General features: G+C 37.8%; 1 protein-coding gene across 1 annotated transcript; it reads left to right on the top strand.

The window, feature by feature from the left end:
- The first annotated feature begins 797 nt into the window (after positions 1-797).
- MMGT1 (membrane magnesium transporter 1) lies at positions 798-12,066 on the top strand. Its single transcript, XM_068533778.1, has 4 exons — positions 798-1,021; positions 4,804-4,856; positions 7,288-7,391; positions 9,021-12,066. The coding sequence occupies exons 1-4, from the start codon at positions 943-945 to the stop codon at positions 9,178-9,180; spliced, it is 396 nt and encodes a 131-aa protein (XP_068389879.1). The 5' UTR covers positions 798-942; the 3' UTR covers positions 9,181-12,066.
- The last annotated feature ends 4,698 nt before the right edge of the window (positions 12,067-16,764 follow it).

Raw genomic sequence — 16,764 nt, 5'->3', positions numbered from 1 at the left:
GAATAGGTGAGCTGGCCAAAGGAGAATAGAGTGGAAAGAGGTCAATGTAAAATGTCTATAGTGTAGGGGATGAAGACAAAGAAAAAAATCGAGAAAGGAGAGTATATTTTATTCTGATCAGAGAGACAGAAGGTGGATGGGCCTGTGTTGTTAGCATCACTTTATTCCTCTCCTTTCATTTCTCCCTAATGTAAACTGGTTCTCTTCGTGACGAAACACTCCCGCCGCGCTACACCCTTTTGGGCGCGAATCTTTCTCATAGACCTTTTGAAGGTAAGGAGAAGGGAACTAACTTTTACTGAGTGTCCCCCGCGTGCGACGTGTTTGCGGCTCCAAATGCCGGGTGGTTTTCCTCTACACCCCACCCGCCCCCTCGCTTTCACACCCTTGCCTCCTTCCGCAGTTCCCAGTAGGCTGAAGTACAGGAAAGGTCGACAGAAAACAAAGGGCACAGCTTGAGGGAAAAGCAAAACAAACAAACAAAAATTCCCAGCCCAACGGTAGGGAGCCAGCACTGACCGCCTTTAACCACCGCCTGCAATGCCCCACGTTCCTCTGCCCCGCCCGGAACTCTCCACAGGCCCCGCCCCCTGCCCCGCGGTCCGCGCTCATTTGCTGGCGCCCTTCCACTCCGCTTCCCCATTGATCCGTTTGCGCCTCTTCTTTTACGCCGTCCGCTCAGCTCCGCCCCTCGCAAAGCCGCAGCGCGGCGCAGGCCCGGCCCCTCGGTACTCGCGGACTTTTTCCGTGTCGCTTCCCCTTCTTCCCGGCATCCCCCTTTCCGCTTTCTCACGGCTCTTTGGTTCTCCCACCTCTCAGGCGCTTCGCGCCCAGGGGTTCACTGACGTCATCTCTCTGCGCTGCGCGGATACCCGCCGGTGGAGGAAGGAGTAGCTCCGCCGCCCTTCGCTTCTTTTGTTGGGCTGCTACTCCTCCGGAGTCATGGCGCCGTCGCTGTGGAAGGGGCTGGTGGGCATCGGCCTCTTTGCCCTAGCCCACGCGGCCTTTTCCGCTGCGCAGCGTAAGTGCCTGAGGGACGGCGACCTCTTCCGTGCGGGACTCCGGGGGCGGCGTGTGGGCGCACCCTTGAGGGAGTGTAGGACCGCGTGTCCTGGGAACGGTCATTTGAGACCTTAGAGTTTGGGGTGACTGTGAGAAGCAGTGCGGGGCTCCCCGGTGGAAGGCTTGGAGTCTGAGAAGAGTGGGGCACCTGGGGTTGCAGCAGGGTTGGAGGGGGGTGTTGGGCAGAGGGCTCAGTACGGGACCGGTGGGCTGCAGGGTGGGCAGAGAGGGAATCTATCCGGGAATCCAGGACAAGTGATGTCAGATCCAGCGTGGGGCTGGCAAAGTGTCAGATCGAGGACCTCGGATGCTCATGGTCCCATGACAACTAGGTGGACAACGTCTTGGGCACTCCTGGGCTGTCCAGGCGGACTGACAAGTTAAGTGACCATTTGCCTCAGGGAGGCACTGTGATGCGGGGCAAAGAGCACCGGACTGGGGGGCTGGTTCTTAAAAACTTGCTTTACCGCTAAATCTGTGACCTTGGGCATATCATGTCCCTTCTCTGAGGCTTCATTGAGGTGGATTTTAATTCTTGCACTTTCTATGTCACAGAGTGATTGGGAAGTTTAAATGAAAAAAAAAAAGTGCTTTATCACACATATACAATTGTATTGTCAAGAGGAAACTTGGAGTCCAGCAGAGGATGCAGTGCAGTGAGACAGCTGATCTGTTTTGAGGTCTACCTTCTCTCCGAGACCAGGAGTTAGCAAACTCTGGCATGTGGGCCAAATGCAGCCTCCCTCCTGTTTTTGCCGTGAGCTCAGAATGTTTTTAGATTTTTAATTTGTTGGGGGAATAAAGCAAAAGAATATAATTTTATGATCCATGACAATTATATAAAATCCAAGTTTCAATGTCCATCAGTGAAGTTTTATTGGCATACAGCCACGCCCATTCGTGTAGGTATGGTCTGGCTGCTTTCTAAGGGCAAAGTTGAGTAGTTACAATGGAGATAGTAAGGCCTGCAAAGGCTAAAATATTTATTCTCTGGCCCTTTACAGGAAAAGTTTGCTGAGCTCTTTCCTAACCTATAGAGCCCATAAGGGCAGGGACAATATATATTTTGTTCATTGCTGTAATGTCAGTGCCCAGCACAATGTTCCCAACTAGGTACTCAATAAATTTGTTGAATGAAGGAAAGAAATTCAGAGTTGAACTTTATTCCTTTATTTGCTACATTACTTTCCATCTTCAGGAATAAAGTAGAAAATGAAATGTGAATTCCTCAAAGCTCCAATTGTTTTCAAGATAAAACCTTTTGTTCTATTTATTATATATAATTAAAATGATCCAATTATTAAAATTACTTTTTACATACAGGTATTATGACAACATTTGTCTGGCAGAAATTCAGCTTTATTTTTTTTTTAATTTATTTTGAAATTTTAGATTTACAGAAAGGTTGCGAAGATAGTACAGAGAGTTACTGTATACCCCTCACTCAGTTTCCCCCATTGGTAACACCTTACATTACTATGTTATAATGTCACAACTAGGAAACTGACATTGGTATACTACTATTAAGTAAAGTCTAGCTTTTATTTGGATTTCACCAGTTTTCCCATTAGTGTCTTCTTTCTATTCCAGGAATCAATCCAGAGTATCATATTACATTTAGTTGTCATGTTTCCTCAGGCTCCGCTTTCTGTGACAGTTTCTCCAAAACTCCAATCTTGAATGACAACAATAATAATAGCTAACATTTATTAAGTGCTTACCATGTGCCAGGCACTGAACTAAGCATTTTACGTGCATTATGTAATTCAATACTACCAAAAACCCTGGGAGGTAGATACTATTGTTATTATCGTCTTTGAAAGATGAAGAAATTGAGACATACTGCTAGGAAACTTGTGCAAAATTACAGAGATAAATGGTGGGGCTGGGCTTCAAAGACAAGCAGTTTGATTTTAGAGCCTGTGTGCTACACTGCTTGGTAAAATTCAGTCGAGTAATTGGTTGAAATTGCACTGTGCTTAGGTGCTAGAAGGTGCAGTGATGTCCTGAGGGAGTTCAAAGTCAAGTGGAGAAACAAGTGGATCAAGCAACAATCACCATAAAGTGATATAGATGCTATGCTAAAAGTATGTAAAATACATGGAGATGGGAGTAGTCATTTTTCAGGGGGTGGGGGGAAGGGGTTAAGAAAGGTACCTAGAGTCTGGCTGATGAAGTGTGGTCTTTAGACCAGCATCTTGGAAATCACCTGGGAGCTGGTCAGAAATGCAGAAATTCAGAGCCCCCCACCCCAGATCTATGGAATCCGAATCTGCTTTTTAATAAGATTCCCCAGGTGATTTGTATGTACATTCATTTTAGAATAGCTGCCCTAGAGGAGATTAGGATACAGTGGTACTGCGTCATTTTCTACAATAGACTTCAGCTGTAAAATCTTACTGTCCTAGAGCAAAGAGATAGATGACTGAAGTCCAACCCCTTCATTTTACAGATGAGGAAATGCCCTGCTAAAGCGAGGGTTAGAGTCAGATTATGCTTCATGCAAAGAAGAAAGGTAGCTGGGAATTGAACAGGCAGTAGGAAGTTAGCCAAAACCTATTTGGGTATTGGTTTGATTTTTCTTTTACACCTGTCCTTATGATGAAACCTGTGAGATAAAACTTAAGAAATGTCTCTAAACACATTCTCTTTTAAGAGTCAATGCATGCTCACTCACAGTAATTTGAGGTTTTAAGCATGTTATTAGGTAGGCATTGTGCAAGATTCCTCTAGAATTAGGATTTTGTGTTTTTATGTGAGGTGAGGATGCCTTGTGGCATTTGTCACTGCAGTGGGACCTCTTTATAGTCCTCATGTTGGAAAGAGACCAATATTTACCTTTGAGGCTAATTGTGTCCTGTCAGGTTGTGGCAGCAGGTAGCACCCTGGGGTGCTGTGGCATGCTGGTCTTTGCCGTGACGAACTTTGTTATGGCAGAGCTCCTATCCTGTGTCTCATTTGATCCTCATATTATTACCAATTTACAGTTGCAGAAATTTAGGCAGTGAAAAGATAGATACTGTATTTTTTTGATTCTCAGGCACATTCCACCTCCCACTCCTACACTTTAACACTCTGAAATTGAGATACATGTTACAATCCACGAGGGTGTCTTACATTGAATGAGATTACGATAAATTGAAGAGCTGGTATTATGATCTAGGCTTTTCAGCTTCCAAATCCTGATCCTTTTCCTTCATACCTTGCTGCCTCCTGAGGCTAAGGCAGTAGCAGAATTATAATTAAATCATAGAAGCAGCAATTGATGTCCAGGAACTTCTCCTATTCCAGCAACCCCCCAGCATATTGTCTCAGGAAAAACATTTCCATAACAATATTACTTTGTCCATATTATGTGATGGTGGTGCTATTTCAGAGTTGAGATTTTCTGTAGACTTAATTTTTAAATAATTGTGATTTCTTTGACCAGTTAGTGAAAGAATTTCAGAGAATTCTAGTTTTCCTGTAGTAATGAAAGAAAAATTATGTTTAGGTATTTCTTCCTCATATTTGCTCACTTTTCACTCTTCTCCTGTTTTATAAGGTGACAGAGCAGGTCATGATGGGAATAAAATAGTTCAAGATCAGACTGACTGCCTTAGAAGATAGAGGTTTTTGAGGAATCCAGGATTAGCGTTACTTTTTGTAGCACATGTCAGTTGCTTCTTTGGTATATAGATTTGCTTGCATTTTAAGAAAAATGGGCTACAATTTCTTTAATGGTGTGCTTCTGGTTTATAGATCGTTCTTATATGCGATTAACAGAAAAAGAAGATGAATCACTGCCAATAGATGTAAGTTGGTCATTTATATTCCATTAAAATATATATAACCGAATCACTTTGCCGTATACCTGAAACTAACACAATATTGTAAATCAGCTATACTTCAATAAAAAATATATATGTATGTATAGTTTAAAAATCAGCCACATAGCTTAAAATATATTTTTAAAATTTTTTGGTTTTTTATTCTCTTAATTTTCCAGACATGAAATAGCATATCTGTTATCTACTTTTTGTCACTCATTGTAAAACCCAAAGATTTGTAAACAAAAGATTTCTGTTTGGTTTCTAGAACTTAGTTTATTTTTTTGGCCATGCTGCGCAGCTTGCAGATCTTAGTTTGCAGGATCTTAGTTCCCTGACCAGGGGTCGAACCCGGGCCCCCTGCAGTGAAAGTGTGGAGTCCTAACCACTGGACAGCCAGGGAATTCCCTAGAACTTAGTTTATAATAGTCTTTCTAGAAGTTGCTCTGTCTGTAGTGTGAGATGGACTTAAGTTGATTATTTGACTTTTTTTTTTTTTAGAAAGTTCCTTTTATACATAAAGTTTAAAAACAAGTAAAACTAACAAAACATTGTTTAGGGACAGATACATAGGTGGTAAAACTAAAGAAAAATAAGGAAGTACTTTTTTTTTAAAGCTGAAATAATATGTGAACTTCACTCACAGTTTTTTATCTTTATTGGATTTTTGTTTTGTTTTTTTTGCCTGTGCCGTGTGGCTTGCGGGATCTTAGTTCCCCGACCAGTGATTGAACCCGTACCCCCTGCAGTGGAAGCATGGAGTCCTAGCCACTGGACTGCCGGGGAATTCCCCCCCCCCTTTTTTTAAATCTTTATTGGATTTTAAAGAACAAAAGTAGTAAGTTCTTTGTAATAGAATCAACCAGTAAGTGTTAAAAGTAAAACTGACCCCATACAATTAAAAAAAAAAACTGACCCCATTGCTCACAATTCTACCTCTACTCCCAACAGTTTGGAGTATATCAGTAGTTTAGTTTTCTTCTATGCATAAACAACATTATCTTTGTGTATGTATAGTTTTACATAATCAAAACACAGAGTGTTTCTTTTAAAAAAGTTATGTGTATATATGTATACTTTCATAACTAGCTTTTTATTACTTAACAATTTATCTTGACATATTTTCATGACAACTCATAGATTTACCACATCCTTGTTAATGATGCCTATGACTGCATTGTATGAAATGGGTCTTGGTACACTGGTGGTGGGGATGTAAACCAGTATAACAGATGACATTAGATTTTAGTTTAGAAAGAGTAGTAGCTTGTGGCTAATTTTGACTTTAATTGTCATAATTAAAGACACGGTAGATGTGGCTATTAACTCATTCTCCCGTCACCTTTGTTTTGTGGTAGATGCGCGCACACACACACGCACACACACATATACACACTCATTTATATCTATTTAAAATAACTTTCTTCTGTTTACAAATGGGAAAATTTGAAAAATACAGAAAATCACAATCAAGAAAATAAAATATGCCTGTAATCCCATGTTGGTTAATATCAAACATTGCAAGTTTTTGCTTGCATAACCTCTTTGGAAAGCAGTTTCATATTACCTAATAAAGTTGAATTTGTGTATACTCTACGCCAGTGGTTGCACTGCCGTGTGCCAGGAGACATACACAAAGATATCCATCCTGATGTTGTAAAAGTCACAGACAGGAAACGGCCCACATAGCCATCAACAGTAGAATGTATAAATTGTGGGATTTTCGTGTAATGAAATACAATGAAAATGAATGGACTACAACTATGTACTTCAACAGGGAGGAATCTCACCAAAAAAAAAGCTCAAATGGGAAAAAGTAAGCAGTGTATGTTTTAGAGGTACATACAGAGCTGGTAAAATTATAAATAAAAGCAAGGAACTGATTAATACACAATTGGGGACAACAGTTAACTGGGAGGGAGGGTGAAGGATATAATTGGAGAGGGTTACCTGGGCCTTGAAAGGTACTGGTAATGTTCTATTTCTTAAGCTAGGTGGTGGCTAAGGGGTATTCTTTTTATACTCTGTGATATTTAACAATAATACATTAAAACATTCATAGTTGCTCTAGGTGGTGGCTAAGGGGTGTTCTTTTTATACTCTGTGATATTTAACAGTAATACATTAAAACATTCATAGTTGCTCTTAGAAGCTGGTAATAGTTGATAACTGAGTTCTGAATGGCTTGGTACCTGTTTTTGCTATTTGCGCAAAACCCAGAAGTATTTTTGCAGCCGATTCACAGAACTTATAGAAGATACTGTTTTGTCTGAGTCCAAATCATTTAAAGTGAGACTCCTTGATAGGATCTAGAAGAAATACCTGTTAAGAGGCTAGAAAGAGATGGAGAGAAAATTGTAAACTTTTATAATAATATTTGTATGTTGTTTAGTAATTTCAATCTTTATACTCACAGATAGTTCTTCAGACACTTCTGGCCTTTGCAGTTACCTGTTATGGTATAGTTCATATTGCAGGGGAGTTTAAAGACATGGATGCCACTTCAGAACTAAAAAATAAGTAAGTCTTTTCCTTTTCATAGGCATTTAATTTCATGGGGGTTTTGCTTCATTTACATAATTTAAAATCTATGTTTTTTATGGTACATAAAAGTTGGTTTTGTTTTTACATTTCGATTATGCAGTTTGTATGAGTAATGAGGTAAAAAAATTGAGGCAGTGTTTGATGTGACAGGAAAAATGGAAGTTGAATGACAGGTTTTTGACATTAGAATAAGATGTTATGTTATGGTTGCTTAAAATTACTTGTTGACTGGTTGGATAGATAGGTGGATGGAAATAGATATATAGGAAGATATTCCCTCAGGAATTTTTTCCTTCTTTCTTCCCCACCTGCCTTGCTTCCCCCTCTCCTTCCTCCCTCCCTTCCCTCCCTTCCCTCCCTTCCCTCCCTTCCCTTTTCCTCTTCTTATCCTCTTGTCCCAGCTTAATCTTTGGAAGATTAAGAGGTTTTTTTGTTTCCTCTATCACTTGAACCTAGTCTGTGACATAAACTCTGCTCTTAGGCCCTTTTCTATCCTTGGACTAAAGTATATTTGTTATTCTGCTTTCCTTTTTTCTCCTATACTACTTCTAAGCTATTTTCATGAGCTTTGCTTGCTTTTCTTTTCCGTATTTCTGACTTGCATAAAATCATCCTTTAGCTTTATTCAATTCCGTCTCTGGACTTTACCCACCTTCTTGATCCTAGAAATTTTAACACAGTATTTCCTTAGAAGAATTCACAGTAAACATTTATGTGTTAGAGGAAATTCATCCCCTTTTTACTTTTACTTTTTAATTTACATTTTAAATAGTCACATCTCAGGCTTCCCATTTTATGTTGGGGTATGCTTGGATTTTCAGGTGGGCTGACGTTGAGATTTGAGTTTTTATCAAAAGAAAAGTTCTCTTTCCTTCCAGGAAGTTAATATTTAAAAACAAACCAATACCAAAAGCCATACACTTAGGTGTTTGTGAACTTGTTTTAGACTGCATATATCTCACTGGAAAAATGAAAGGATACTCCACTATCACTACCCACTACAGTTCTTACAAAGAGTCTACCAAGAATCACATGCAAGGGGCCTAGAAAGAAAGAAGTAAAACAGAATGGCATTAAGTAGGTGGTAGCAAAATACATGAATTTAGTAGGTGGTAGCAAAATGTACGAGTTTGGACAACAGCAGGTACAGAAGGGCCAAAAGGAATTTTTCGTTGTACTTGATTCTTGGAAGACAGATCTGTACAATGATCAGATGGCTTGAATAGTGAGGGCCAGGTGAGAATAATCAAAGTTATAATCTATGTACTGTTTTTTTTTTTTTTAAGGACTATTTGGCATGGGCTAGTGTTAGATTTATAGAGGTGATTAAAGTTGAGCAATTATTTGTGTTTTCATAGGCATCTTGGAAGGAATGCCTGAATTAAAAAATTTGAGGGTTTTATGTTGCATTTCCGGGTTTCTTATTTTCCTTGTACAGGAAGAAAGTGAGATACAGTATGTTTACCAATTATAGTCTGATTTTATGGATTTAAACTTAGTTAAAACTATAACCCATAGCAAATTCGTAATTTATTAGAAGCCTGCTTATTTTCAAATAGGCTTTTATAAAGGTTTATCTAAAATTGATGCTTTTTTTCTTTTAAGGACATTTGACACATTAAGGAATCACCCATCATTTTATGTATTTAATCATCGCGGTCGAGTACTGTTCCGGCCTTCGGATACAACAAATTCTTCAAACCAAGATGCGTTGTCCTCTAACACATCATTGAAGTTACGAAAACTTGAATCACTGCGTCGTTAAGATTTTTACAAATTATAATAACAGAATAGGACAGGACACAGAGCTGGAATATTGGAGTTTGGGGTACAAAACACTCCCCCCCCATCAGTATTTATATTGATCTTTCAGACCTAATTAAAAAAGTCTATGACCCTTGTTTATACACTGTTAATCAAATCAGGAATGCAATATATGTTATCTGTGAAATGAGTCTTTGATCTTTCATAGAGAATTCTTTTTTCATCTAAAACAAATTCACATGTTTTGTAAAAGTCACTGTTTTGAACACATTTCTTTGAAAAATGGTGGTTTTGTAATTATTTATTTTCTTAGATTTCTTTTCTTTTGCACTACAGTTTTCAGGATCCTTTTGGAGATAGTGTGACTACTGCATTTTGCAGCATGAATGCTAGTAAAATGGTCTTAAGTTCTTAACAACAAATGGACTTCTCTAAAGAGACCAAAATGGTGACTTAATCAGTTTTTCTTATGCCCCCTAAAAAGTGGCTCTGCTTCAGCAGATACTTGCCAGCTTTTAATTTATCCATTACTTCTCACCCTACCCCGCTCCCATATACCTCCTAACATCAGTCTTGTTTCATCACTTCTCTGGGGTTCTGTGTGCAGCGAGCAATTTTTGTGTCAGAAATCCTTTGTCATAACAAATATATTTAACAAACTCAGCTTGCTGTAAAGCTACTTGTGTTCTCTTCATTTATTGGTAAAAAATGTCCCGAATTGATTGTGTAGTGTAAGAATAGTTGAAGATAGACCAAAAAGACCATCCATGAATTAATTATCCTGCCTGTGTAGAAGAATAGTAATCACTGAGGAAAACTGATTACTTGTCATTAGCCAGTTTAACTTATTCAAAATCTCTGTTATTTTATTGCATACTAAACTAGTGAATTAGTAAAAATAAAGGAAACCTTCTCATTAAAGGTAGACTTCAACGCAATTGGGCCAAATATGTTCTAAATATTTGGAACTCATGTCTTTAAAAAAAATTAAGGTCATTGAAGAAATTGTTTCATAGCTTCTGATTTGTTTTCCATCTTCATTGTATGTTGCTGAAGGTGAGGATGAGGGTACAGAGAAGAATTTTTTTAGAAACAGTAATTTAAGTTTTAGGGGAATTTGGCTAGCTCTTTGATCTGCAGGAAGCTTAACATTTCTACATTTCTTCTTAGAAAACATTGCTTTTGTTGAATCATACAGGTATGGAAACATTGCTTTTGTTGAATTGTATAGGTATAAAGGGAATAACTGTATGCAGATTTGAAAAGGAAATGTGCTTTAGGCAAGAGTCATGAGATGTCCTTATCCTTGAAGGCATTTTTTTCCATTAGTAATAAACCTCAGCTCTTCTGCCTGGTAACGCAGCCTGAAATACAAGATTATTTTGTCATTGGGTTTTTATCCATTGTTTAATTTTGTTTTGCCAACCCAATCTGTGGAACACTGACTCTGCTCTCTAAGGAGAACAAAGTTAGAAATCTGTTGAAAACCTAAAATAATTTAGAAATGAGTTTAAAATGTGAAGTCAGGGGTTAAAGTGGTTGTATTTAAATCAGAACAGTGTATGAGAAACAAGCTCCTTACGTCAGGCCTGTGTACCGTTTCCTCAGGTATGACTTGATTCGCAAGAGCGTCTTATTTTCTTCTCTTTGGGGGCCTGTCTTCCTTTCCTAATAGGTTTTAATAATAACTTTACTGAGGTATAATTCACATACCTTACCATTCACCCATTTAAAGGGTACGATTCAGTGGTGTAATATATTCATGAAGTTGTGTAACCATGATCACAGTGAATTTGAGAACATTGCCATCAGCCCAGAAAGAAACCCTGTGCCCTTTAGTGGTTACCTGTCTTTTTCCCCCAGTGCCTCCCAGCCACTAATCTACTTTCTGTCTCTGTACATGTGTCTATTCTGGTCATTTAATATGAATGGATTCCTGCAGTATCTGGGCTTTCATGACTGGCTTCCCAAATATGGTTTTGTTCTATGTGGAGTGAGAACTTCTCCTCTTGAGAACTGTGATTGCTGTAAAAGGAAGTGGTTTGTAAAAATCAGTAGATGTAAGGAGGGAGGGTCACATACCTAACAGGTTTCTCAGTCCGTCTTATGCTGAATAGTTTTTTCTCAGAACCAAGCATTCATGATATGTTACTACTTATAATATTTTTGTCTAGTCTCTAGAATGGATATTGATATGGATAGCCCAGTCAGGAAAGTCCTGCTAAATATGATGCCAAATAACGTGGCAAATAATTGACATAGCAGTCTTCAGTTGTGTCTCATTTTGCTAGGAGCTTGTATACCTCTGGTCAGGTGAGCTTCCCAAATTTTTTCTTTAATTTCCTCCAGTGAATTTATGCTGTCTTTTAAAAGTAGGTACCATAGGATTTGGGTGATTTGGGTGCTTCATAACAGCGCTAAATGGATTAAGTTCAGAATTCTATTTATACTACTATGAGGCAGTACTAAGGTAGCCAAAAATGTAGTCATGCGAGCTAGTTAAGCCTGCAGTTGACTATGATTTCAGTGACATTCAGAAGTGTGTACTGTTGAAGGCTCTCTAGAATATAGGAAGACTTAATGACCAGGGAACCAGCCAAATGCTATGGCCTAGTGGGCCAGCTGCAGAAAATGCAGATTTGTGAATTAGAGACTGTGATGCTCTGTAACTCCCTAATGATTGTTTTCTAAGCATTGTGGCTTATTTTTGAGTGGCATGACAGCATCCCCCTGGTTGTATGTGGCCTGTTTCCATGATGTATTGAGTAGTGTTGTTTGTTGTGAGCATCGATGCCTGTAACACCAAGCTAAACACATTCTTTTGGATATGTTTCCTCTCTTTAAATGACCTTGCCCTGTCCAATAAATAAATGATTGTCTCACCCTGTTTTTGGTAGTGGTTTTTTTTTTGTTTTGTTTTGTTTGTTTGTTTGTTCGTTTTACTTTTAATCTCATTTTCTTCTGTTTCTCTGTCCCCAGAAAAATGTAAGATCTAATTTTAATGACTGTATTTTTTCCAATGTGATGCTGTTTTACTAAATTCAGTGGATACTTTACTTTTCATTGTACATGTAAAGTCTTATTGCAATTTTATGTTTTTTTTAGAGTTGAAATAGAATGTGTAATCTCATTTATATTTATATTTATGAATTATCAAATGCCCTTTGGAGTATAAGAATATTGGTCTTTGAGTAGCAATGTCTAATCATTCCAGCACAAATGTGTTATATAGCCAAACTGCCATTACAAAATGGCAATTTATACTTAATAGGAAATCATTATGATTAAAGCATCAGGGGACAAATCTAGAGTTTAATGGAAATCCAAGAGGAAGTTCTGGTTCGCAAAGCTTGGCGCTTATCTGCAGTATTTTGAAAGACAGCACTACTAGTATTCAAATCTACATAGGAATATCTCAGAATAACCTACTAATCAAGTATTCTTTTAAAAGGAAAAAAAGAAAGATAATATATGCACATGGCAAAAAAAAAAAACCAGATGGTACAGAAAGGCATGAGATTAAAACTTGCTCCCTTCCCTCCTGCTCCTAATACCTCTCTCCAAAGGTAACCAGCTTTAAGTGTCTTGTATATTCTTTCAGGAAAAAAGTTATTTGCCAGCAAATATATACTTAAAAAGTTTTTACATTAATGGAATCAGACTGTATACACTCTTCTGTACCTTGCTTTTTTTGCTACCTGTGTCTTATAAGATCTTTCTGTATCAGTATGTACAGAAATACCTCATTCTTTTTAATGACTGTGGTATTCTAATATATGATGTGTAATAAATGTTCAAACATTGATGGGCTTTCAGGTTGTTGGCAATGTTTTACTATTGCTAAACCATATTGCAGTGAACTTACTTGTACATATAATGAGATTAAACTAACAAGGTTACTTCCTAGCAATAGAATTGCTGGGTTAAAGGATAGTTTTCATTTTCAGGTCAGTAGTTGTTGCCAAACTGATCTCCAGAAATCTTTGCCCAATTATGCTTCCACATATAATGTATAAGAATAATTATTTATGAGGCTCTTGCAAATACTGGGCCCTCGACTTTTAAAAATTTGATCATCTGAAAGTGAATAAATGGTATTTTGCATCTTAATGAAGTTATAATGCATTTTAATGAAGGAGATGGAACACATTTTCATGTTTATTGGTTACTTATATTTCATTTTCTGTGAACTGTGTGGTCATGTTCTGTTTTCTATTAGATGATTTGTTTTTTATTAGTTTGTATGAGCTCTTTGTAAGCTAAGAAAATTGGTCCGTTGTCATATGTTTAATAATATTTTCCTGAGTTTTATTTATTTATGTAGTTAAACTTATCAGTCTTTATGGCTTCTGGGATTTGTGCCTTGCTTTAGAAAGGCCTTCTTTACATTCAAGAATAAATTTAATGTATTTTTCCAGTACTTTTAAGTTTTTTTTTTTAACCTTTAAATCTTTGCTTCATTTGGAATTTATTTAGGTGGAAGGAGTGAGGTAAGAATTCAAGATTTTTCTCTTCCAAATAGCTATCTGGTTATTCCAACCCTATTTGTTGACTTTTTTCCACATTGATTTGAAAAACCATCCCTCATACATTGTTTCCATATATATTTAGATTTGTTTCTGAACTCTGCAGTCTTTTGCAAAAATTACCAGTCTTTTAATTATTTTAAGTTATTATGCATTTTCATATTTGGCATTGCTAGTCCATACCACAATATTATTTCAGGATTTTTTTCCTAGTTATTCTTGCATGTTTATATTTCTAGATGAACTTCAGTATCATTTTATCCAATTCTAAAATCCTATTGATATTTTTCCTAAAATTTTATTTTGAAAAATTTCAAACTTACAGAAAGTGTGAAAGAAAAGTTTGATGAGTGCCAAAATACTTTTCATTTAGATTCACCATTCCTAACATTCTGTTACTTTTGCTTTTGTTCTCTCCAAATGTGCTTCTTTCAAAACCCTCCTGAATTGTTTGTGGTGAGTTACAGACTTCATCATAACACTTCATCCATCATGACGTTCCTAAATATGTCAGCATGCCTCTCCTATGAGAGTGAAGACATTTTCCCATTTAACCACAATACCATTCTCACACTTAAGGAAAGGATGAACCATCTAATCTATTCAAATTTACCCATGCATCCCCAGAATGACTTATAGCTGCCCCCACCAAGGTTCACAAATTACATTGGTTAGTTTGTCTCTCTAGTCTCTTTTAAATAGTCCTTCTACCTCCTTTTTAAAATGGTATTTTCTAAATAAACTTATTTTTTAGAACTGTTTTAGATTTACAGAAAAATTGGGAAGATGGTGCAGAAAATTCCCACATAGCCCGCCTCAGTTTCACCACTGGTTAACATCTTATGTTAGCATGGTACATTTGATAACAATCCTTGAACAGATATTGCTACGTTATTTTTAACTGGAGTTAATATTCGGATTTCCTTAGTTTTTAGCAAATGTCCTTTTTGTGTTCCAGGATTCCATCCAGGATACCACATTACATTTTTAAATTTCATTTTAAAATATTTATTTATTTATTTATTTGGCTGTGCTGGGTCATTTAGCTGCGATGTCTTAGGCTTCTCTTGGCTGTGACAGTTTTTTAGACTTTCCTTATTTCTGGTGACCTTGACAGTTTTGAGGAATACTGGTCAGGTATTTTGTACAATGTGCCTCTACTGGGATTTGTCCAGTGTTTTTTTTTACCATTATTAGACTTGGATTATGTGTGCCATTGTTATCATACCCAGGGCACACATTTATTAACATGAATTATAGCTGTTGATTTTTTTTTTTTTTTGGCTGCGCCACGCAGCTTGCAGGATCTTAATTCCTCGACCGGGGATTGAACCTGGGCCATGGCAGTGAAAGCGCGGAGTTCTAACCAATGGGCTGCCAGGGAATTCCCTGTTGATGTTATTCTTGATCACCTAAAGCAGTGTTTGTCGGGTTTCTCCATTGTAGAGTCACCCTTTCCATACTGTCCTCTTTGGAAAGAAGTCGCTGTGCACAGCCCACACTTAGGGAGTAGGGAGTTAGGCTCCAGCTCCTTGAGGATGGAGTATCTACATCAATTATTTGGAATTCTGCACGGGAGGTATGTCTCTTCTCCCCCACTTATTAATTTATTCCATATTTTATTTATATGAGTTTGGCTCATGGATGTTAATTTATTTTGTACTCTGGGTTATCATGTAATACTACTTAATTTTGTTGCTGAGATTGTTCCAGTTTTGAACATTGGTAGCTCTTTCATTTGACTCTTGTGTCCCTTTGACATCACTCCCTTTGACATCACTCCCATTACTGTGGATTTTTCCCCCAGCATTTCTTACTTTCTGGCACTACGAGATGTTCCAGGCTCATCTTGTATATTTCCTTCCCCAGTCCTAGAGTCAGCCTTTTCTCCAAGGAACCTGGTTCTTTTTATTGGAGAATGGTATTAGAAACCAAGATCTGGGCCCTAGTTGTGCTCAGTTGCTTCTGGGGTTTGTCTCTTCAAGGCCCTTCCAGCTAACAGAGCAAGGAAATATATGGGTGTGTACTAACCTGTGCCTATACACATATGTATAAATATTCCTATATGTAGCATCTGTATTTCAATTAAGTGAAACACAAGTTCTTACTGATGTTTGATCCACCACCACATGTATCATTCCAACCTCCTCCCCTTGCTTATCTGTAAACCACTCCAACACTGAGAGACCTGGTTCCCACCGTCTGCTACCCACTTACTTGAATTGTTTAATTCCAGTACACAAGTGCAGTGTTTTCAGAATTGTTAACACATATTCCCATGGGAAACAACTTTTTCAACCAAAGCACAGTGATTGTGTAATTTTTTTTTGCCATTCGTTTTATAGACTCCACTCATTTCCGAAGTTACTTAGGTCAGCACATTTCCTGCCCACTCTCTTCAGTACGTTTGTTTCAAAAATTTGTAATATAGTTAGATTGTTTTGTCACATTCTGCATTCTATCCTGGGATTCCCCTGACCTAAATGATTTTTTAAAATATACATCAAGTTTCACTTTTTGTGATCTGAAGTTCAGTGGGTTTTGACAAATCCATGTGTTATGTATCCACAATTGCATTATCATATAGAATAAATTCACAGCCCTAAAAATCCCTTGTGCTTCGCACGTTCAACCCCCTCCTTCCCCTGAGCCCCTGTTCACCACTGATCTTTTTATTGTCTCCATGGTTTTGCCTTTTCCAGAGTGTCGTATAGTTGGAATTATACAGTATGCAGCCTTTTCAGACTGGCTTCTTTCACTTAGCAATATGCATTCAAGTTTCCTCCATGTCTCTCTGTGGCTTGATAATTCATTTTTTTTTTTAAACAGTGAGTCTGATGGCTTTGATTCTGAACTCCCTGTCTTTTAACAAGGAAGTTTTTTTTTTTTAATTAATAGACTTTTACTTTTTTTTTAAGTATTTGTTTTTTTATTTATTTATGGCTGTGTTGGGTCTTCGTTTCTGTGCGAGCTTTCTCTAGTTGTGGCAAGCGGGGACCACTCTTCATCGCGGTGCACAGGCCTCTCACTATCGCGGCCTCTCCTTGCGGAGCACAGGC

The sequence above is a fragment of the Eschrichtius robustus genome, chromosome X (assembly GCF_028021215.1).
Source record: "Eschrichtius robustus isolate mEscRob2 chromosome X, mEscRob2.pri, whole genome shotgun sequence".
Taxonomy (NCBI): Eukaryota; Metazoa; Chordata; class Mammalia; order Artiodactyla; family Eschrichtiidae; genus Eschrichtius; species Eschrichtius robustus.
The sequence above is the reverse complement of the archived record's forward strand: the minus strand, read 5'-3'. Positions and strand labels throughout refer to the sequence as shown.